General features: G+C 36.7%; 2 protein-coding genes across 2 annotated transcripts in view; one reads left to right on the top strand and one right to left on the bottom strand.

Annotated features, from left to right (window-relative positions):
• Positions 1-17,189, bottom strand: part of SERAC1 (serine active site containing 1) — a 28,346-nt gene extending 11,157 nt beyond the window's left edge. The window contains exons 1-13 of the mRNA XM_070951658.1: positions 17,143-17,189; positions 16,041-16,132; positions 14,021-14,057; positions 12,444-12,580; positions 11,415-11,504; positions 10,276-10,407; positions 9,450-9,571; positions 7,304-7,432; positions 6,324-6,437; positions 4,976-5,138; positions 4,094-4,244; positions 2,283-2,424; positions 1,099-1,199 (exon numbers count right to left, since the gene is read on the bottom strand). Coding sequence (XP_070807759.1) covers positions 1,099-1,199; positions 2,283-2,424; positions 4,094-4,244; positions 4,976-5,138; positions 6,324-6,437; positions 7,304-7,432; positions 9,450-9,571; positions 10,276-10,407; positions 11,415-11,504; positions 12,444-12,580; positions 14,021-14,057; positions 16,041-16,131 — 1,409 coding nt within the window. The 5' untranslated portion in view covers position 16,132; positions 17,143-17,189. The remainder of the gene's footprint in view (positions 1-1,098; positions 1,200-2,282; positions 2,425-4,093; positions 4,245-4,975; positions 5,139-6,323; positions 6,438-7,303; positions 7,433-9,449; positions 9,572-10,275; positions 10,408-11,414; positions 11,505-12,443; positions 12,581-14,020; positions 14,058-16,040; positions 16,133-17,142) is intronic.
• A 729-nt stretch (positions 17,190-17,918) lies between these two features.
• Positions 17,919-24,088, top strand: GTF2H5 (general transcription factor IIH subunit 5). Its single transcript, XM_070951654.1, has 3 exons — positions 17,919-18,020; positions 18,857-18,912; positions 22,521-24,088. Exons 2-3 carry the CDS (start codon positions 18,878-18,880, stop codon positions 22,699-22,701), a joined length of 216 nt encoding a protein of 71 aa, XP_070807755.1. The 5' UTR covers positions 17,919-18,020; positions 18,857-18,877; the 3' UTR covers positions 22,702-24,088.
• Positions 24,089-24,180: the final 92 nt, after the last annotated feature.

Genomic DNA, 24,180 nt, shown 5'->3' with positions numbered 1-24,180 from the left:
AGTACCTATTGGCACTACAAAATACTTGACCTTCCAAACAGATCTCATGAGACTCTAATTTAATTAAAAACATAAACAATTACTATGGAATCACTAAATCTCCTCAGGTTTAAGCATGATTAGTGAGATTTCGGGTGGGAATGCCAAGATCTGATGCAAGAATATAAAAAAAACTTATTTTTTTTAATGCAAATTCCATGATCTTGCAGATTCTGGCTGTACAAAATGTTTTCTTTAAGTCAAATCTTGCTTAAAACAACGGTTAGCATCCATATAATCAGATCAATATGCCGTATTTCACATGATGTGTATATATGGTATCTTAGAACATGTTTTCTGGTATGCACTAGGGATTCTGATTGATATGTAAAACACAATATTTAAAAGCCATGTCACAAACATGGAAATTAATGCATTACTTAATAGTTTAAATAAGTATTCAAAGTACTTATCCCTGTTAATAACATCCCTGTTATTAAATGGCTATTTTACATCCCTTTAGATTAATATGAATATCAAAGAATCTCTATTCCAAATACTGGATTAAGTCAGCAGCTATAGTATTATCCAAGTCAAATCTCCTTTTGGGGGAACTGAAGGAGCAATTTTGGCAGCACATAATCACATTAACTGGGACCAAAAAAATCACTGTTTTGGAAATATCAAGTCTCCCTACATATTCTTCAGCAAGCAACCACTATCTATATATGTGACTGCACTAGGAGTATATTGAAAAGGGTTTGACAAGATTATAGCAATTCTGCCAAAATTTATTCAATTTCGTTAAACAAAGTTAAATTTTGTTAAAGAAATCATGGATTAATGCAATGAATAAATCCAGCTACATATTTTAAGACTGATATTGATCAATCCTACCAGGGCTCTTTTAGAGTTTACACAATAGATCAATCTGTTATCTTAATCAAATGCAGATATGAATTTAGACTGCTCATGACACAATAAACTTACATAACATTAGTATTAAATATTAATATTATAATGTTAATATATAAGTATTATATTCACATCTAAAATGTACAAGATTATGTGTACAAAAACATAACATAGTTTCAGGTTTCTACTCCCCCTATTCCTTACCTGTAGTTCTCTACGGGACATTTGGTTCTCCAGTCACTAAGGTGGGTATCATATTCCACAGAAATAATTCTAAGTGATGGGCAGTCAGATGCTAACCAAGTCTAAATTTAGAATACATGAAAACAAGACGGAAAACGATTGTGTTCAGATAAGTGTTTAGGCTTCAGGTATTGCAATGAAAACCAGCAACAAATTTTCAAGCAAGCCGAGTGAATCAGGGGAGTAAATTATGATTGCAGGGTATATCATCTACAGTGACTTGCTAGCAGTGTCTATTGCCTTAATTTCAGCAACCCAGCATTAGTCTTATAAACAACCATGGTGCCTTAAATCCATAAATATAGGGCCAAAGTTTTCATTTCATTCTTCTAGGAGACAATGTTACTACGGTATCATTCTGTTTGGTGGACCCCTACCAATTAATCAAAGCCTCTGCATCTGGATATGTTAGCAAGCTTCAAAACGTATTTTAGAAAAGATCAAACTGTCACTTATGACTTGTTACTCTTCTAAAGGAGAAATCAATGAAGTGATACCTTTTCTGGGTACAAGTATAGTAAAAGGGAAAAAGAAAATGCTTTATCAGGAGAGAATCTTGATGTACATATACAGAAGCAAATAAGTAATAGTCTGATGTGCTGATGATTTGTTCACACGAATGCTATTCTCTGTTATTTATGCATAACAGAGCAGAGAAACAACTGGAAAAAATTATGAAATACTGGGTCTTACTCACCGAGGTTAAATGCTTATGGAAAAAGAAATCCATTGTTAAAGCAATCATAATTGGACCCCTCAGAGCAATACCTAGGTGACTTTCTCGATATCTGGAAATATTGAATCTATGAGACCTGAATATCCTCATTTCACACAAAAAAACCTACCCGGCTTGGAACTACCTATGGTCTTAGATGCAATTTTAATAATCCTTAGCTTCTTGGTTAGGATTTGAATTATTAAGTTTCTTCCAGTCTTAGATTGTGAATATAACTGTAGATTACCCAGACATCATCATCATCACCCAGTTAGTCCTTGGGTTTCAAAAGCAACCAGTGACCAGGACTGCCATTGCGAAACTATGCAGTCGTAAAACATGATGTCACAGGATCTCATCGCTTAGCAATAGCAATCCTGGCAGTCCTGGTTCCTGTTGTAACTCAAGAGATGTGGTTAACGATTCTTACTTTTGGCCAACATTCACTGTAGTCATCTTCCGCATCCATGTCTCTCTCATCTGCAGAGTACTCAAGGTCCTGTTGTCTCCATGTTTTAAATGCCGCTCCCAAAAGGCCATGAACAAAAAGGACATCAGCTTTAATGGGCTCGCTGGTAGTGGAGAGAAGTGATAAAGAAAAATCCATTATTAATGAGACCATCTAGGCCAACATGCTGCTTGGGAATTCCTGGAATTATAGTCCATGCATCTTAAAACTGCCAAACACTAATCTAGGCAAAGAATTAACACTCAAATAAATGCAATAATTCCTATCTCTTCTCCGCTAAAATTATTAGTAATGGTAGAGACCAAAGCTGATGGAATTATTCTAAGTTAGATTCCAGACCAGAGCAAGGAACCAAATGTTGACTTATATCTCCTAATGCCCCCACTGGTATGATGACATCAGTTGAAAGGTAAACTTCTAAACATAAAGCCAAAGCAATTTACAAATGTTGACAAACATCTATGAGATTAATGCAAAAGGTTTGTCCTGCTTTTAAATTATTTGATCCATGCTGTGAATACCAAGTGAATACCTCACTAAGGTTGAAAACATTCGCTGTCTATAAAAGTAAAAGTAAAGGTTCCCCTTGCACATATGTGCTAGTCGTTCCTGACTCTAGGGGGCCGTGCTCATCTCCGTTTCAAAGCCGAAGAGCCAGCGCTGTCCGAAGACATCTCCGTGATCATGTGGCCGGCATGACTAAACGCCAAAGGCGCACAGAACACTGTTACCTTCCCACCAAAGTTGGTCCCTATTTTTCTACTTGCATTTTTTACGTGCTTTCGAACTGCTAGGTTGGCAGAAGCTGGGACAAGTAACGGAAGCTCACCTCGTTACGCGGCACTAGGGATTTGAACCGCTGAACTACCGACCTTTCAATCAACAAGCTCAGTGTCTTAGCCATTGAGCCACCGAGTCCCCCTCGCTGTCTATGCACCAAGGCAATATTGAAAATCTCAATGAGTTTATGACGGTTCCCTGAATTTTTTTCCTTCCACTTAGAATATAGGACGGGAAAACAGAAAGAAAAAACTTCTCCCTGCACAAACAATTCCTCAGGCTGAACTGTTAATCTGCTGGAATACATGGTTACAGCAGCATTTGATGATTCATTAGTCAGTCTCTTACAACTGGATGTCTGAACCGGGGGTGGGTTCTAAATTTTTTTACTACTGGTTCTGTGGGCGTGGCTTATTTTGTGGGCATGGCTTGATTGTCATGTGACAATTTTTTAGGATTTAGCGGAGGTACTGGTCTACCAGGCTTTTAACTGCTTGCAGAGCTGTACCGGTCTACCCATTTATTTTTGCAGGCACTGGTCTACTCATGTATTTTTGCAGGCACTGGTCTACCCATTTATTTTTGCAGGCACCGGTCTACTCATTTGTTTTTGGAGGCACCGGTCTACCACCAAACTGCCTTTTACCACTGATCAGCTGTAGGGTGGCCCTTTGAAGTCCTGCGGCAAGAGTTTAAACAGTTTTTTCCCTTATAGCCCATCAGCTGGGACTCAGGAGGCAGCAATAGATTGGGGGTGGGGTCAAATAAAAGGTAAGAATAACGGGGGGGGAGAACAGGTTCGGTGACGTCATATTGTCACCGCTACCAGCTCAGCGGAACTGGGCGGAACCGGGAGGAACCCACCACTGGTCTGAATCAGCTCCACTGCAAAGAATACGCTATATCAATAGATCAAATCTTGCTAAACTGTGGTTACAAATAAGCCTGAATTGCAAAACAGGCTTCATGTAAACAAGATAAAGCTTGATTACTTGGTTCGACATTGTGGGTGTAAAATGTATACACCATCTGGGTACTTTTCTTGCACCACTTCTCTGTCCAGATTAGCCAAGGCTCTTGCAGCGTGAGAGGATTCCATGACGCGTGGAGACTTCATCATAGCTGCTAGCATAGAAACCCATCCTAGCATTGAATTAAAATAAAACATTGGTGTCATTGTTACCTACTCGTATGCTTTATTAATGAAGGTATATTTAATATAAATAATAAATATGTAGGAAAGTACTGTATTATATATACTGACTTGCTTTTCCCCACATTTTCTCTGGCAATTCTCTGCAAAATTATTATTTGTTAGCAACTGGAAGTCTAAAAATTTAATTTCTCCTGTTCGTGTTTGAGGATTATAACCAATAATTCATGCAGCAATATCAAGACAGACAGACAGACAGACAGACAGACACACCATGCCACCCTATGGGTAAGATTATACTGTCTATTCAAACTTTCTGCTATAAAAAACCCTTCCAGAAATGAATAGTCATCCTTGTCAGGAAAACCTTTGTTTTAATCATTCATCTATTTGATTCATTAATTTCTTCCCTTTTTTGAGAGGGATCCTAAAAAGAAAAATATACTGCCTCACAAACTGCAGAAGTATAAGTAGTTTCTGATCATTTCCTTTTTTCCAAAGATGAATTCAATATACATCCATGTATAGTTTCTATACTATGCTCAACCAATGAGAATATATATTTGACTAACTGAATGAATTGCCTGGAATATTAAATAATTAAATCTCAACTCTAAAGTATTGGTTTCCAAAACCCTATAACTCTTGCGAGGAAAAAAACCACAAGACAAAATATTTTAATAATTCTTTTCCAATTAACAATAACAACATTTGCTACTACCTGCACGTGTTATCGATGCATGAAGACGTTCGTCTAGTGCCATATTTCCAATTATGTGAATGATACTTCTTTGTATTTTGTGAGAATCTCTATGAAGGTGATACAACTTTTGCAGGAGTTGAAGTCCCTTATTTGCTTCAATTTTATTACAATGGCTAGGGATCTGAAATGATACGGGAATTGCAGTGATGAGCTGCACTTGAACAGTGTGCAAATCAAATATAAAATTATTTCATGCACAAGGAGTCACTGGGATTACTTGAACACTGAAATAAAAAGTGACTTGAGAATGCCTACACTGTCCATATTAATTAAGCACAGGCTTAATTAACAGTACGGTAACATGACTTATCATACTTTTCAGAGTATAAGACGCACCGGAGTATAAGATGCACCTTAGTTTTTGGGGAGGAAAATAGAAAAAAAAAAATCTGTCTACCAGGTATTCATCTGGCTAGTGTCCTTAGCCTGGTCAGTTCAGCACATTAGTTCACTTGCTGATTTTGAGGTTGGGGCTGGTTGGGGCTAAAAAACAGCTTCTAAAGCACAGTTGATCGTCAGAGGGAGCTCCAGTGACTAAAGCAGGCGAAGCGCAGAAGGGGTAAGAGAAGGCAGCAGCTGTTCTGAGTAGCCATTTTGGGCACCACACGTCACGTTTTCAGCCTCCAAACGCATTGTGTTTTCGGGTAGTGATCGGCAGCGATGTGCTTTGGTGATCCCCCCGTCTTGAAGGGCTCTCAAACAGTGTGTGTGGAGACTGAAAACGCGATGCGCGGAGCCCAAAAACACAAGCCATTGTCGGTAGCATTCTCTGCAGCCAGGAAGAGGACGTGTGAAGGCGGAAGGGCGGGGGCTGGCGGTGGGCAGGGTTACATTCGGAGTATAAGATGCAACCAAATTTTCAGCCTCTTTTAGGAGGGAAAAAAGTACGCCTTATACTCCCAAAAAAATACGGCAAGTACAATAGTACCTACACATTTTACAATCTATCTTGGGTTTTTAACAAGGCTTGGGCAGGGATTTTCTCTTCATGCCTTTACCTTGAGTCTGAGAGGGCTACAAATAGCTGAGTTCAACTGTTTACAAAGTAGCAGCAAGTGTGGGTAGAGGCAGAACCCAGAATTAATAGTGCTAAAATTAACTGGTTTGATTAAAAGGACCATTCATTTAACAGGAAAATATTTCTTTCATCTATTTTAAAATGAAAATCATAGCCTATTATCATGAAAAATATGAATAATTTTCAAACTCCTTGATCTTATTTTCAGCTTGTTGTCACTACTGAGCTCCAAAGAGGGCTCTAGGCCCAGACTGAGAAATCTCAGGCTAGGTGTTTCTGCTGCATTACCTTGGAATGTTCCACTAAAGCTTGCAGACAGAAGAGTTCCACTGTCTTTGCCGGTATGGTACTAAGACTTTCACAATATGGAAGACCATTACCTCCAAAACACCATAAGCCCCCCTGGAAGAAAAACAAGTCGAAAATTAATTTCAGAATAACAGAATGAACAATGTGAAGTTTGTTTACAACAACATTTCTGTAACAATGTGTAGAGTTTTACATTTTAAAAAAAATTAAGCATAAAGAGTACAGTGTATCTAATTGGTCAAAGGAAACAAGACCATGTCTCACTTTACAGAAAAGATGCTGTAACTTTGAACCATTTTAAAAATACTGACCAGCAAGACAGAAGTATCACTATCGTAACAGCCATTGGAGCATTCTTGCTACTAACATTACTTTCCAGGCAAACTACTCAAAAGGGATATGAAAATTTAGTATTTATAAAGAAACATTTTATTATTCTGAAGGAATTTTTTTTTCCAGTAAATAAATCCCAATAAGAATTTACTCTGCATTATCAGTCAATTCAAGGAACTGATATAACTGTAATATGTAATCAGCTGGAAACAAGCAAATATTTATTATGGTCTTCTCATTCTTGCTGGCTCAGACCAACCCTCTAAATTAGAAATTTACTGCCAAGACAGAATAACAGTCGAACTCGTCTTCAGTTTACTTGAGAAGTAAATAATAGTAAAAACCAAAGTATAAAATCATGGTATCCAATATTTCATTTTCCACCTTCAAATATATTCAGAGAATATGTCACTTTTCATATCGAGGATTTAATAGATTTATCTCCAGCTTCCTAGGCCAACAAATCAAAAGAGCCAACATAGTGTACAAAGCTAAAATAGTGTAAAAATGCAAACTAAAACTGGAATCACAATTACAATACATTAATGAGGAAACACACAAATAGAATGCCAGTTCTAAGTACCCAGTTGACTAGAATGTTGAACTCTGAAGTTTTGATAATATACCTTTTGGGCAGCTATGGTCTGGCTGCTTTCTCTTAAAGCTAAAGAGGTAAAATACTGTACACACGGGTCAAGATCTGTTTGAGGTAAAGATGCAAGTAGCAGTCGAAGTTCATCTTCTAAGCAACAAGTCTGAAATATGAAACCACAAACATTCCTGTTACTCTATCTTGTTGATGAATGACTCACATCAAAAAACTAGGACTTGTAAATGTTTTTATAGTATGAAGCAGCATACTGAGTTTTAGTCTACAAAGTTCCAGATTAGGGATGCAATCCTTTTCTGTGGAGACCATATTCCTTCAAGCACATTCTGATTAGGGAAGTACGCCTAAGGTGGCAGGAGAGATAACCAGAGGATATTGCACAGACATAAAGTTAACTCCCACCAACCACCTAGCTAACTATTTGTCTCTCTCTTTTTCTCAAACATCAGTTCTTGTGACATATGAAGGATTATTCACATAGCAAACTGAGCTGTTTGCTTGAAAAGGGTATTTGAAATTAACTGAGAACTATATCATGTCATGGGGCAGGATGGACAGCATCCGGCCCTCTGCACCCTGAGATTCTGCTGCCAACATTCAGCAGCAAAATAATAAAATTTCAGTGGCACAATTTCAGGTAAATTTTAGTTCTTTTAGGCTAAGGCTGTGACATTCATTGGAAGCAGTTCAGAAGAAGTCTTGTGGAAATCAGCTGCAATCACAGACATGAACTGGCTTTATATTTTCTGTTCCAGAGGATCTCTTCTGAATTAAATCCAAAGTGTGGCACAGACTGATTTTAGAGGGTTTTCAGAATGGGAATGGTAGAGCTTGCCTCTAGGAGTCTTTAATTCCTACAAATATTGATCTCTTCTACTCCTGTGCATGGGAAAGACAGTAGTCCTGAGTCCTCTCACTGCAATTCCCATTCTTACACTCCACAAGGCCAAGTCCGGGGTTTTAAGATCATGACTTCTATTACTGTGCCTCCAGTGAACTCCTTACTCAGGGGAATGAGACAACTTGCTACAGCCAACTCGTTGCAGCCAACTCGCCATGAGACAACTCGCCACCGGACAACTCATTGTGGGACAATTTAACAATTCTATTTAATTATTTAAAATAAAATTATTTTAATTTTTGCCATTCACATTTCATTCTTTCCCTTCTTTTGCATCCTTTCTTTAATGATTCTATTCCACCATTTATTTCATATTAGTGTAACTTTTGTCCCGCAACAAGTTGTCCTGTGGCAAGTTGTTCCACAGCGAGTTGGCCGTGGCAAGTTGGCCGTGGTGAGTTGATCTTGGCGAGTTGGCCACAACAAATTGTCATAGACCCCCTACTCAGACACTGATCTCCCTTCCAATGACACCCCTGCACTCTTGCTCACAGTCATATTCATGAGCTTTCCATCCATCCTTGAACCCGGAGGAAACTATACTGGCATACTGTAAGTTGCACTGCACCCACAATGTATACCTCTATCACACATCACCAAGAAGGCCAGGCAGGGTTGCTGTCCTGAAACAAACTAGGACAGGGTAGTTTCAAGACAGCAACTGTTGGATGTCTTATTGTTATTTTCCCTTCCACCCAGCATGGACTACTAGTGGGAAAAAAAAAACAACAGACACCGATTATTCTCCTGAACATGATGCCCTTGGGGTGGCTAGAGGTTGCCTTGACTTTCATCCTTTACTTCTGACAGGACTTTCTGTCAGTCTCCCAGGAGATCAACATCCTATGAAATTATTTCATGGCACCTAGAGGGCGCTCGGATTACTCGTAGAATGAAATACTTAGATAAAAAAGCCTCGGGGACCAGCATTCAGAGATTGATTAGAGATACAGAGCAGAGAAGCCCAAATCAGAACACAGCCCTCTGAGTTATTGTGCCTCTGGATCTTTCTTGCCTTTCTCCCTCCTGAGACCAATTCCCCCTGGGAGCCCTTTAAGTCAGGCAAAGAGCCTCTCCTCTTAGCATTTGATTGGGGAAGGTTGAATAAAAAAAGGATTTTAAAAGTACGCCTGTCCATATGGATGCCTTCCGGCAACTGCATTATACTACCTACCCCAATCAATTCCCAAGTACTAATTTTCAAGTATCTACATAAAAGAAGCTGCTGCAGTAAAGGTTGATCAGTTCTTATTATACATACCTCTTTTGGATTCAGTAAAAGATGCGGAGGCAGGAAAAATCTCAGATCAACGTCTTTACTCCGAGCTAAAGCAATGGCAGTTCTCTGGTCACTTGTTTGGGCAACTGTCCTGTACTGATAATCTGTACTAAAACAAATATAAAGTTAGGATTTTCACTAATCCGAAATATATTTTTAGTAAAAACTATATAAACAAGCAATACATCTTTGCAATTAAAACCCCAATGAGGATAAGCTATCTGTTTGGAAGGGACTATCTACCTAGGGATGGCAGAAGTAAATCATTTCCCAATTTTGAAGAACAAAGACAGGGTGGGGTGGGGTGGATTTAGCTGTAACACTATTAACAAAACTGTTAACACCTGCAGTTTGTATTGTGAAACAAAAGTTGCCAGTTTAAATCAGAGTCCTGTGGACAGCAACAGCATTCTTACAGCATGTCCAATAGGAAGTCTGAGCTCTCACTGTAAAACATCCATCCACTGGTTCTTGCCGAAGTAAGATATCAGAATTGAAAGGGTTCTACTGTTTTTAAATAATTGTGAGTGTCCAATTACTGTCAAGTGTTAGCCCCACACCTTAATTGAAATTCAGCAAACCAAGAAACAAACATGCTGAGGGTCCTAATCACTGAAAGGTTCTCCAGTACAAGCTCCAATTAAAATAAATGGGTTCTTATATTGTTCCTATTTAGTCTGTGGAAGTTGTATAAGAAAGGTTTTTGATATATTGTGCTGCTATCAATTGGCTATTCTTTTCGTAGTACTATGTAAGAGATAAGAGCCAACAGTAAGAACTCTGTAGCTATCTTAATAGATACCATTACCATGCCAGTAACGATTAGCGGCCAATTCCTGCACAGCTTGTAATCGGACCATTTTATCATTTGATTGACTTCTTTTCACAAGCAGCCACAAGGCATAATCGCACTCTTCTGCATCAAGTGTGCTGAAGCGTTCTTTACCAAACATAAAATAGGACAAGATTATTATAGTCACTTTATTTCCATCTTCGCATTATCAGCAGTACTGTAACTAAAAAAATCATATTTTTAGAGTAACATTTTAAAGCGGGCAATTTCCTGGATCCACAATTAGGTGGCAATACCTAATTGATCTTGACTAATCTAACAAACTAAGCAGGTAAATTCTTGGATGATACACCTTCAGGGAACATTAGAGCTACAGTCAAGATTGGGTTACAATCCCAGAAAAAGGTACTCGTAAACAATTTCGTTAAAGTTGTCAAGAAAGCTGTACATTAGTATCAAGTCTGACTTGAAGGAGATTTTTCTTAATATAAACGATTGTCCGGACTGTTTTGAATCTGGAAACTGAAGTTTAGTGGCCATAGCCAATAAATAGGACTTGACTCCATACAACATTTAAGTATCCAAAAGTCATTTTTGCATCCTAGTGAGAACACTGTGGATCCCTGAGTAGGAAGGACCTTCAAGTTAACACCTGTTCAGTGTAGGAATCCAAATTAAATCTTTCCTGCCAGATAGCAATCAAGTCTCTGCTTTAATGCATCCAGTGAAGCACATTACTTGACTGAACAATTGGCTCTTACTATTGCCCTGATTTTAAGCCTAAAACTCTGAATGAACACTGACAAGATATTTTATTTATGAAATAGCAATTGGCTTAAGAATAATAAAACATTTAAGCATAACTAGCATGTTCAGAGCCAATTCCAAAGAGTAAGTCACTGTTCCAGATAATGAATATCAGCCAGATCATGACAGCATTGCACTTTAAATATATATATATGACAGGGAGAAATTTATTGATTTCCCAATATGCAGAAACAGCATTGGGCGGAGGGAATGGAAAAAGCTACATCTGTTTAGTTTCTGCATGGTATGAACTGTTAAAAGTACAGAGCTTCTGCTTTTTAAAAAAATAACAGTTTTAGATTACAGCAAGTTGACAATGACATTCCTAAAGATTTTACCAAACCTACCATCAAAGGGCTTTTGGAAAATTCGAGCATGCATTTCTATAATTTTCTTGGCTGCTCGGTGAAGCTTCTTTCTCACTTGATATATCACTCCTACAAAAGCAATAAAAAGTCCATTTTGGTCAAATATATTGTCCCTCCTTATACATAGACCAGAGCAGGAAACCAATTCTATAGGAACAATTAGAACTATATTTGAGTGAGGTGGGCCTTAGTAAACAATTTTGCAAGTTTGCCTGTGCTTTCTCTTCCTTCCCCTTATGACCAGTGAGTCAGGGAAAACTCAGCCTAAGTCTCTTCTGAATACCATACTATCTCCCTCCCCAGGACCAAAGGAATGCTTCTCTCATTTTTGTTTATATAAGTTTCAGAATATTTGCTTCAAGGCCATCTCCCTGGCTCTCTAAATATAAAAATTCCTGTTAGATTCAGCAGAAAGAGAATGCCATTTGTGTCTTTCCTAATATTGCAGCCTCCCCTTCCAAATAAAACCTTGAGGCTCTGATTGGGAAACGGTGCATCACCAGCCAAAAAGGAATGTCACTGATACCAAACTAAACGCTGTTCGGCAGCTAAGGATCAAGTGTTGACTTGCTCTCAGAAATGTCTGAGGATTGCTAAGAATGGGCTATTTGTTGGAATAGGAGAGATATCACCAAATCAAGCTTGTGATATGGATAGCCATACTCTTATTAATACAATTTATTAATAATAGACACAAGGAGGAAAGAAAAATAATTATTCAACTGGATTTAAAAAGAATATAGAAAACATCCTAGTCCTAGCTGAGTAAATTTTCAGTAGAAGAGAATATTAAAAAATGAGAAAAACATTCTTATGAGGAAAAAAAACAGAAAATCTGGTAAAGTTCTAATAATAGAAGAGAACATGAGTAAATTTCTTCCATAATCTCCAGTATAATGTTGTTCCTTGTGCATCAAAATGAATATACTAGTTCTTAATTAGCATTTCTTATACTCAAGCTGTGTTTCTAATTCATTCAATTATCAACAATAACCCAGTTTTTCTTACCTTGATAGTCACTTTGATCTAAAGAAACTGTTTGTAAGTAGATGTAGGATTTCAGTTTTTCTTGTTGTACCACTTGGGTATCAAAACTGAACAATTTTCTTAAAGTCAGAACTTCATAAGTAACAAATATACAACCACTTAAAAAAGCAGAAGACACATATTAGTATAAGCATTAAAGTACAAATTTAAACTTGATTGCAGTTAGGTAGAAAATGAACCCATCTCTATTTTCTAAAATTTTAACTTCTGATCTAAGCTAGCAATTCTTGTCCATAGTTTTATCAGCTGAAGAATTTCCTCCTCTTGATGGGGAAAATGTGGGGTTCTACATATGCTGCCCTGAACTCCTGATCAAAAAGAACATATCAGTCTAACAAACAAGAAGAAATGTATTGATAAAGGAGAATATTTGTCGCTCAGGGCTGAAATGAAGGATCCTTGGTGCTCTCCGAGCTTGATTGTTTTCTTGCAGATGTTTCATTACCCAGGTAACTTCATCAGTGCTAGAAGAGAGCAGGATTTGCTCTCATTTTATATATTACCGTGTTTCCCCGAAAATAAGACCCTGTCTTATATTTTTTTTGAACCCTGAAATAAGCGCTTGGCCTTATTGCCATGCGCTCAAAAGCCCGATTGGGCTTATTATCAGAGGGTGTCTTATTTTGGTGGAAACAGGGTATATATTTTATATATTATAAAGTGAGTATATAAAAGTGAGAGCAAACACTACCTATCTCTTTCTAGCACTGATGTTACCTAGTTCAGGTAATGTAAGAAAACAGCCAAATTCACAGAGCATCAAGAAGAAATGTCCATTCACTTCCTTTTCCCCACTTTCTTCTCTCTCCCTCTTCCATAAACAGAACTCTCTTGATTCCTCTTGATATCCAAACTAGGCAAATCAAGATATGCTTGTGGGATACTTTCCTTGCTACCTTCTAGCCATGGTCTATCCCATAATCATATCCTGATGCTAGAAAGTAGCAAGGCAGTAAATCATGCAGAGATGGAGCAGGAAGAGTATTTTAGATCAGCACAAGCCGCTAAATTATCATCTCACAATCTTTATTGTTTTATAAATATAGGAAACAATAAGTAAATACATGAAACTGAGCAGGAAACACAATCTGCTTCTAAATTTAGATTTCAAATAAGGAAAGGCAAAACTTGTTTGTGGATTAGAAACCAAGAGAAAAGAGGAGAGAGGAGGGGAGGGGATGAGAGGGGAGGGGAGGGGAAGGGAGTCAATTCTTTCAAAACTCACAATTTCTAAAGTTTTCAGGAATGACCGATTCACATAGCTTATATTTAAGGGCCCAAATTTTAAATGATAAAATAATGCAGGAATTGACTGTTATTATGTAATATATTAATGAGAGTCATACTTAATTCTGCACCCGCTTTCAGTACTAGATAATATTGTCAGCATTACCATATACACAGCATTTAAACAGTTACGACATACTATATATATTCACCAGAACAGCTGAAAAAAAATAACACATTAAACACCTACAAACTATGATTCTTTAGTTTTATTCTAAAAACATAACAGATGTTCGCCAATAAAAACTTACCCCAGAATAAGTGAGCCAGTTAACTTCATAATTTTTCCTTAAAAATTAAAAGCTCAGTATCACTGCATGTGCAAAATCAGATGTTTTAATACAAACATTACATTAATAATGAGTTATATACAGAGGTTAAGCTAACTGTACTTAGTTATTATTAAAATAAATATATGTGAGTCCATTTAACTTCTAATTTCAATATTGCTTATTTATTAACTGTTTTTATGCCAACACAATAAAAAAAGACTCTTGGAAGTTCTCATACAAAACTAATGGAATATAAAACAAGCCCATGCAAAAATAAAAACAATGCTGCCATAATTCAAAGAGAACAAAAATATGGTAATACTGAATTAAAATAAATTAGGGGAAGACTCTACAAAGTAATTCAATCCTTAACAGCTTGTGGAAAATAAGCAAAGAGGGAATCAGACTGATCTCCATAACATCAGCACTGCAACGCCTCCTTGTCTCAGCCCCCCCCCCAGTTCCTTAAAGTGTGGGATGCATATCAGTTTCTCATTGCTGTAACTAGTTGGTTGGACCACAGATGGCTGGAGAATGTGGTTCTGAATATATCCAGGTAACAAGCCATGAAGGGCTTTATAGATAAAAACCGGAACCTTAAACTGGATCCCGAAATCAATTGGCAACCAGTGCAGGGTCCACAACACTACAAAAAGCTCCCATACTCAGAGCCCAAAAGTGTATAATTTTTAAATATTTATAGCCTGCTGGATGAGCAGTCCAGACAGATAAGAGCATGAGGTAGTGTTATCAACCCTTTAAGCCTCAGGTAAGACCCTAAATAATTAATTTAATGGTAATTTAATTAATTCCTATTCAAGGTTATGCAAAACTACGTCTTTCTTCTTAGGGAGCAAGTGACAGCTCTGTGTAAGTCTAACCACTTTAAAAAATTTCTACAGTTGGGACTATGCCCACTCAACTTGATGAGATTATTTCTGGGAAGCATCCTTCAAACGAGAACACACAATTTGGCAAACTAACCTGGCAACAAAGCTCAAGTTGTGAATTAAGAAGAATTTACTTCTGAATAAACTTGTACAAAATTAGATTTACAACATTGGTTTCTTCCATTAGCCTTTTATGTAGGTATGATCCTCCCACCACCATTCTGAAAAGTTTTAAATTATGGAATAAATATCATTGGATTAATAAAATATTCTAAACAGATTTCATCATTGGAAATCATAGTTTCATTTATATTACTAGTTCCAAAAATCAAATGGTACAGTATTAATTCTTATTAAGATGACCTTATCAACATTTTATAAAATTTCTATCACATCTTTTTTAGATGGCTATCATTTTATATTATGTGCTGAAAAATAAACTTTTCAACCTTGTGTTTAGAAAAATATTCAACTCATTCTTAAATATGGCTTAAATATTTAAATAGTGATGCAGAGCAAGATCCTAAGATCCTGCTCAGAGATGCTACCTTCAAATACACTTTATATTTCCATTGGTACATATATTTCCTTTTACAGGAAAAAAAAACCCAATAAATCAAAAGTTCTTCATCAATCCTATGGAATGGTGATAAATATTTCTCCAAAGGCTATCTCTAGGAAGAATATAATTTCCACCCCTTATTGACTTTTTGTGTAAAAAACCCATGATTTATGGTGTTGATGATTAGACAGATTATAGAAAGAAGAGTGTCATAATGCAGTTTTAGAGAAATAGCTTAAATCTTAATTGTACTTATCACCAATATGAAGAAAATGAAAAACAACCGCTTCATATCTTTCTTTATCCTTTTTTCTTTTTTTTCTTTTTTTGCATTTTTAGCCTTTTCTTTTTTCTTTTCTCTTCCTTTTTTCATTCTATTTTAGTTTGTATTATTTATTATTCTTAATAAAACTTTCAAATAGATATATATAATTTGCCTAGGTAGGCAAAGAAGTAATGTGCAGCAAGCTCCAAATGATGAATTTATCTGGGAAATCATTCAAATAAAATGATAGAGTCAGGCTTTTAAATACAGAATTGCACTTACTGATATCTTTCCATGATTGATCAACTTTCCATGTTGAACCTAAAGTTCCTATCTTTCTACAGCAAACCACACAATAAGCAGCCAGAGACATTCTGTAAAGGTACAAAAAACTGATTTAGCACATCAACAAGATTTTAAAAATTATTTTGTATATCAGTTATGCCCTAGTCTAATACATCGCATTCTTTCCAAAACATATATTGCTAGTAGAGGATTTCATGATTGTAAAAAAAAACAAACCTCCAAGTGTCTTTCAAAGGAAAAAATTATATCATTTTCCAAACTTTTTGATTCAAAAAGCCTTTCCCTTCTGAATTTAAATGAGAGATGCAATTCATTTTACAATCCAAAATAATCTATTTTGCTTCACTGTATGTTTTTAATAAAATAATTATTTTGGCTGTCCACCTACACTGGAAAAAAGAGAGGTTCAGAGACCCAATGAAATTCACTGAAATCTAATAAGTTTGCTGGCAATCTATAGAAATATTATTGGAACCATAGAAAATGATTGGATCTTAATGATAATTCTGTGCAGAGATTCACTACAAGGAATAGAGCAGAGAGCCCAATCAAGCTTTTTTGGGCTAAGGCGTTCTACTGATACGATATCACTTGATTCAAAAAATCCTGTGTTTCCTCCTGTTATACCACTAACTCATGCTGTCAATACTTTGCTGCTTATTCCATGGTTAACTTTATCACTTTACTCAACTAACCCAATTTGGGGAGTCTGCATGTTACACTTAATATTAACTAGTTTTGCTCAATAACTTAGGGTAAAATAAGGCAAGATGGTCCTTAGTTCAGTAACTACAAAGAATGCTCAAATTTTCAGTATAAATCTACAATGTTTGAATAAATCTGGGGTTTTAATAAATGACCCATTAAAAATACCTAAAACGTGCCATACATGAAGATAAAGTTTTTTTTTTTAAAAAAAAATCACTGTATGTTGTTAACAATTTTTTAACAGCCATGGAACTATAAAAAATAAACTGCAGCCCGGTTAGCAAATGAAGCTTTCTTTGTTGGTGAACATGCCATCTGACTTCTTGGAAAACAACCACCATTTCAGTTTTGCAGTGACTTGTAGCTCAACCTGATTAACTGCCTTGCAGATGTGTTTCTGAGAACAGATCCAAGAGTTGTGGGAGGGAAGGGTGACTAATTTCATACTCGAAGAACCACCATTCACTAGGAAAAAAAGAAGTATTTTATTCAGGAAAAAAAAAAAAACACTGCGCATCTCCCCTCTGAAATAAAACACGCCTTACAAGTACACACACTTGGAAATAAAAATTGCAGCAGAACGTAAGGCGCTTTTTAGCCTTTAGCGAAGGGGCAAAAAAAATTGCAATTCGCAAAACAGCATAGAAACGCCCCAGTTCTCCTAATTTTAGGGGTGCGCGGCACAATGAAAAGGGTACGCTCTATAGTCTAGGCAAACGGATAGAGTCAAGTCTATCATTGCTGCTACAGCTATCGTTATACAATAATGGACAAATGAGCTATACGAGCATCCTTCGCAATATTACGCCTTAATTCAGGGGATCTCTCCGGCTAGGCAAGGCGACAGGTCCTCCAGCCCCGACTTCGCAACCACGCACCAAGCTGGCCCAAACCACCGCTCTTCTCCTCCTCCTGCCGCCGCCTCCTCCTCCACCCCTACCTGCCCATCTCGGATCCCCGTCCCACTGTCAACGACGAAGCCTTGCCATACCGCCCACGCTCTGACGTCGACGCGCCCCACCTGACGTCACCCGGAGCGCCGCCCTTCACCAGGAGGCAAGCCAATCCAAAGACAATATAGGAGGAAGGCGCCTGCGCAGTTGTGGATCTTGCGTCTGAGTCGGCGCTCCTTCCGTCTCCCACTTCTTCCGGTCGGGGGGGGAACAGGAGTGACCTGGTGTGTTCGTCGCCAGGGCAACGTTGCCGGACGGGTGAAGCACGATTCTGTGTTTTCTTAGCTTGAACTGAGTGGGTTTTTTTTTTCTTGGAAGGTCTTTCTCTTTCTTTCCCAATTTCTCCCTCGTTTATCCTCGTATCTCTTGCATTAAAGGGTTCCCTTTCTGCAGAGCAACGTAGACATCAGCTTTTGCATCTTAAATAGTTGCAGCCACTCTCTTTCAGCTTAGTTTTATCCGGGGTAGTTGCACACTAAACCTCATCAATCTGGCCGAGGATGATGGGAAGTGCATTTGCAAGCTGCCTGGAAGATGCAGCTAGTAGGGCTGCCAGATGCTCTTGTAAACCATAAGGTTTCCTCCCTTCATTAGTCTGAATTAGGTTTCTCCAATGTAAGATTAGGGCTACCAAATCTGGGCTGCAAAAATCCCGAGTACAGGGCAGAGTTTTCTGTATAACTTCGTTGCCATCTAAGGTCCGTGAAATTGTTGAACCCAGATAAAAAATCTCCACAAAACATAAAGTGACTTTGAATGAAGGTGGAGCTAGTTCTAAACAGATACTATAATAAGTTAGATATAAATATGCCCAGATTCAAGAGAGAAGTAACACATGTTATTGATAGGGCTTTCCCCCCTTTTTTTTAAAAAAAAAATTGGAACATATTAAAATATTGAAGCGCATTCAGAATTATATTAAATAATTTATTACATTTAAAGTTACTATGTTAATTAACTGTACAGGCCCATTCTCATTTAAATGAAAATCAGTAAACCTGAATTCAGCTTAACTTTTGCTCAATTGAACTGGCTAGGATAGAAGCTTACCCATCAGGACCTTTATATTGATTTTGTTCAGTTTAAGATTGTGTCATTTTCTACAAATAGTTTTTCCATTTGATGTTTTAGGAATCTGACCTTGTGAAGAAGATGGTGAATGTTTTGAAAGGGATACTTATAGAATGGTAAGCAAAAATATATTGGCAATGCAAGTGCTACCCCAAGCTTGTAAAAAATTTGGTAGCATGGGCAGGAAATGTTTATGTTGTGACATGGTTACAAGAAACACTGAGTAATGATTGTACTGTAATCAGCAAGTGAAATAGCATAAGTAGCATGCTCTTATTTTAAAGGAATACCATTTTAGTGACATGATGTGTATTATTCATGTAACCTATAAACTATAGATATTTGGTATGCCTAATTCATATTATAAAGATGGAGATTATTCTGCCATCAGCCTCATTTTCTTACTACACTTACATTTAACTGGCTTAAGTAGTTTATCAATATTGCCTTTAACTCTAATTTCTAAAGGTGTTATATGTTTAAATTACAGATTGTAAAGAATTCACTTAACCAGCAGAATGGGCTGAGACAGCAATTACTATCATCTGCTAGTACTCTCCCCTTTATGTAAACTGAATTTTACATAAAACTGAAAATATTAAACTAAATACAGTTTAATATTAAATTTGAGGACCCTAGGCCTCGTGAGCAATTACCAGATTAGAACCACCAAGACATTGTTCTAAAAATACCATATCCAAGCTACAGCACTCCATATAATCACTGGAGGATAGTATCAAATTAAGGGTTTTGTGCAACTATTTGTTGCATCTAATGGTCATCTATTTTTTTTAATCCTGCTGTGTGTTCATTAAGAACACACAGCATCAAAAACAACATGGGGTGAAAAAGGATGGGTACTAGGTTTTTTTAAAAAAAGAGATTCACCTTCAGAAAGATCAGTGTATGCATAGAAATAATAAGGCACAATTAAGATGGAAATTAAATTCAGAGGGAAAAAAAGGCTTTGAAAGAAACCAGAAGCATGCAATTGCTTTTAGCTCAATTATTTAAAACCAGTGCCTAATGCAATTCTAGCTACTTACCCACTATATACCCTAGATATCTAAATCTAGTTTGTTTGTTTTTTCATGCATATTGAAAAATTTCATTCCACAACTTGGATGGGAGGTTTACATTCCTTTACTTCCTTTCTTACAGCCAGCTGCTGTAAGATTCCAGTAAACTTCTCCTTAGTATTTAATTTCAAAGGAAAGGAAGTTGTTTTGGCTCAAAGATTTGGTCGGCCAGCCTTTTAGTCTACTACAGATAGAGGTGTTTACAGTATGATAGTAGATGTATTCAGAGAATTTCTAGCAGTTTATGTTACTATGTGGCTGTGAAACAAAATGAATATATTTCTTAGGCCAGTGATTGCAAAAAGAAATTCAAAGAGATATTTTACAAAATGCATTAGCACAATCCACTTTTCCTTGAAGTACTATAGCATCTGTTTGTGTATGAATGTACAAATAGCACTTCTGGGACCATAAGAGAAGTGGCTACACAGGCACATACAGGCAGAGACAAAAATGGACAGCTTTCAAAACAACCATGTGAGCCTTGTTAAGGGTGCAGCTGCCTTAACACTTCGAAGAAAGACAGAAAAAATGGTTTGATAGATTTACTTCTCCTCCCTCATAATCTCTTCCAGATTGGGAAATGTTATTGGAAAAAGTATCTATTCTGAATTGATTTTACACTGAAAATTTTAGATATTTGACCATCTATTTCCAAATTTAACTTCTTTTTTGATTATATAAAATCTGATTATCATGACTGTCGCAAGTTAATCTTTTCTAATTCAATGTTTTAGTCAAGTTTCAGAACTGCGGCTAACAAAATTGCCATAGTGAATGGATTGTGCTATGAAAGGGACAATTGGAACATAGTCCTTGGATTCTTCTTGCATACATAGTCCCATTTGATAATCATCTGTTGCCTTGCAAGTATTGGGATCTTAATATTAAACTCAAGTTGTTCCTGAAGGATAGAATTCAGATGACAATACCTGTCAATATTTCTCCTTGGTTTATGGTCAATGGAATCTGTAAGATTCAGCCTTGTGCTTTGTAATACAGGTAGTCCTAACCCCTTGTTCAGCAACCGTTCAGAGTTATGACGGTGTTGAATGAGTGGTATTTACAGCCTGATGTCAGTTCTATTGATCCCAGTACTAGCTTACATGTACAACATGTTTCAGCATTCTGCAATCACATGATTACTGTTTGTGACCTTCCCTCTGGCTTCCCACAAGCAAATGGGAAGCCAGTAGGGAAAGCCAGTACAGAAGATGGCAAGTCACTCTGGTAAGTCTCCTGCATCCAGGAGCAGCCAACCCCATACTGCCCTGCTTGCACTACATCAATTTCTTGTGCACCCTGCAGCAACTACACCAGGTCCTGCTCTACTGGTATCCTTATGTTCCCTCCCCCACCCGGCAGCAGCCACATATCAGTTTGTCAGCTTGTTTGCAAGCTGCCTGGGAATTGCAACTTGTTGCTGGCTTTCCCATTGACTTTGCTTGCAGATCCTCACTTAGTGACCCACAAAGCCTTTCAATGATGACAATGGGGACTGCTTGGATTGCCATCACAAAACATGACTTCATGCTTTATCACCGCTCCACTTAGCAATAGAAATTACAGTCCTGATTATCTTTGTTAATCGAGGACTATCTGTTTTACATGAAACTGTTGGAAATTGTCATTCAGAGACTGGGCTAAAAAGTCATCACTATGCCCTTGATACTTGAATATATTGATCTTGAGGACATATTAAAAACCACATTTAATCATATTAAAAATTGTTTATCTGATTAGATGAAACATCTAGTTGAACATAATTCCAACTGTTTGCACTCAATTCAAATAGGTGGAATATACTCATTCAATTTGATTGTGGTTTAATGGTTCAGCCTTTCTTGGATAAGATTGCACTCCTCTGAAAATATCACATTTGAAGTTGGCAGTGTTCCTTGGCTTGTATTCTCCTGCTGGAATATATCCACGAGAAGGAACAATCTTTTCTGACCTTGTACTTTAGATTTTACTTGATGACAGGACTTTGTTACAATTATTCATGGCTTAAATACTTCCTGGATAGAATGTTAGGTTATATGCAAAGCTAACCTTGAAAAGTATTAGAAACTGCAGTGACTGCAAAACATATGGAGTAAAGTAAGGTACTGGTAACCAGAATATGTTGTACCTATTTTACTAAATTCACATTTGCTCCCAGTCTTTTTTCATCACTGATTAAATTTAACCTTCACAGCTTTAACAGTTTTGGTTCCTATGAATCTTAACAATGCTGCTTCAGTGCATTTTCTCATATAAACACCTGAGTTTTCATCTACTTAAGTCATAGCAGATATTTTTTTGAAACATGGTAGCTATCTATGAAATATCCTCCACAATTGAAGGTGGCCAAGATCCACACACTATAACTTTGGATGTTTGGTCAGGGTTGGATATTTGGGAGAATCCTGAAAATATTTGATCTCTTTAACATATTAGGATGTTTTCATAATAGTTTTCATTTTTTTCAATCTCATCATGTTTTATGAATTTTTGCTTGGTTGCTTTATAAAGTTTATGACATTTAATGCATTTCATAAATGTGGTTTTATTGTATTATCTTGACATTTGCATTGTAACTATTGCAAGCTTAATTCGTTGAAATGTTATGCGAGATTACCATAATTTTATCCTTGTCCCCACAGTGACCCAGCCATGAAGCAGTTCCTGCTGTACTTAGATGAATCAAATGCCCTGGGAAAGAAGTTCATCATACAAGATTTAGATGAAACCCATGTCTTTGTGTTGGCTGAAATGGTTAACTTCTTGCAAGAGAGAGTGGGAGAATTAATGGACCAGAACTCTTTTCCTATTACACAGAAATAAAAAACGAGGATATGGATACACATCGAACTGAAAACCTGTAAATTTTTCTGTGAATTAATTTAAGGCAGATTGAATTATAGTCACTATGAGAAGTGAGCTACGTACATATCAAGAATTCTCTTTTATTGTTTTGTGTTTCATCCTGTCTTAAAACTGTAATTATGCTAATAGCTCATTTTGTTTGCCAGTGTAAATTACTATAGGATTTGAGATTCTTTAGGATGTTCTTTGCAGAGGTGGGTGCAATGTTAGTATTGATATTCAGTTGCTCTCTGTAATATTCCCTCATAGAAAAAGCCATCTTGAAATATAGTATGCTTTTAATACAATATGAAGGAGTTGTTTTTTATATTTCCAAGGAAGATTCTTAAATTTTGTAATTTGAATACTCTTGAAAAAGCATACCATCCTCCGCTTACAACCACAATTGAGCCCAAAATTTCAGTTCTAAGCGAGACAGTTATTAAGTGATTTTTGTCTCATTTTACAACCTTTCTTGCCACAGCTGTTAAGTAAATCATTGCAGTTGTTAAGTTAGTACAACAACCCTTAAACATATAAACATAGCCAGTGGGCCTCACATCACTCAGCCCAAGGCCTGGAAAACTGAAGATTTTAAAGTCTCCTTGGGATGCCAACAGAGTGGGAGCAACTCAAACCTCCAGGGGAAGCCAATTCCAAGATGGCAGCTAGGATATCATTTTGAGCTGAGCTTTATTTTTAAGTTTTAACTAAATAGTAAAACTTTACAGAGTAAAACATTTTATATCATTACTACAAAGCATCTTAAATAAAAATGATTTAACATTCATCAATGCATGATACTTCAGACATGCAGTACTGTCCTATGCATATTTATTCTAAAGTCCTACTGTACATCAATGTCATTTTACTATTCATGGAATGGTACTTCCAAGTAAAGATTCATATGCTTTGATTGGAGATAAGTGGCTATTGATTTGGAACCGAACTAAGAGTTGCCAGAAGTATCTATAGAAATTGCTCTCCCATTTTCTCTAGTGAGAGCAAGCATTCATAGAAAAACTAGCTTTAACTATCTTTGTAAATGGTTGGAAACTACTGGGGTATTTTATGTAGCCTTTTAAAAGTTTTAAGTAATTCTCAAAAAATATTTATGTTGACATATGGATTGGATGAAATATTTAAGTTTTTATGCTTATACAGGTGTTAATTTACTAATTTATTGAGCATGTACTTTTCTCTTTCAGTCCCAAAGGTGAAATCGGAAATATATATTTGTGACATGCAAAAAAGTGTTAAATTGAAATAAACAAAAGTACTTGAAAATATATTAATTCTAGACAGATGTTAAAATTGACTTCTAATACTTAAAAGTGTTTGTGGCCCATAATAACTGAATAATATTTGCAGCAAAGATTAAAAAAAAATACTTGTCAAAGAGTTATAATGTCACATTACAGTTTGTTGTTAATAAATGTCAGGATGTGCAAAAGTTGT

Source organism: Pituophis catenifer, unplaced genomic scaffold, assembly GCF_029215685.1.
Source record: "Pituophis catenifer annectens isolate HBS135680 unplaced genomic scaffold, rPitCat1.0.hap2 SCAF_1, whole genome shotgun sequence".
Lineage (NCBI taxonomy): Eukaryota > Metazoa > Chordata > Lepidosauria > Squamata > Colubridae > Pituophis > Pituophis catenifer.
Note: the sequence above shows the minus strand (reverse complement) of the source record. Positions and strands in the feature narration are given on the sequence as shown.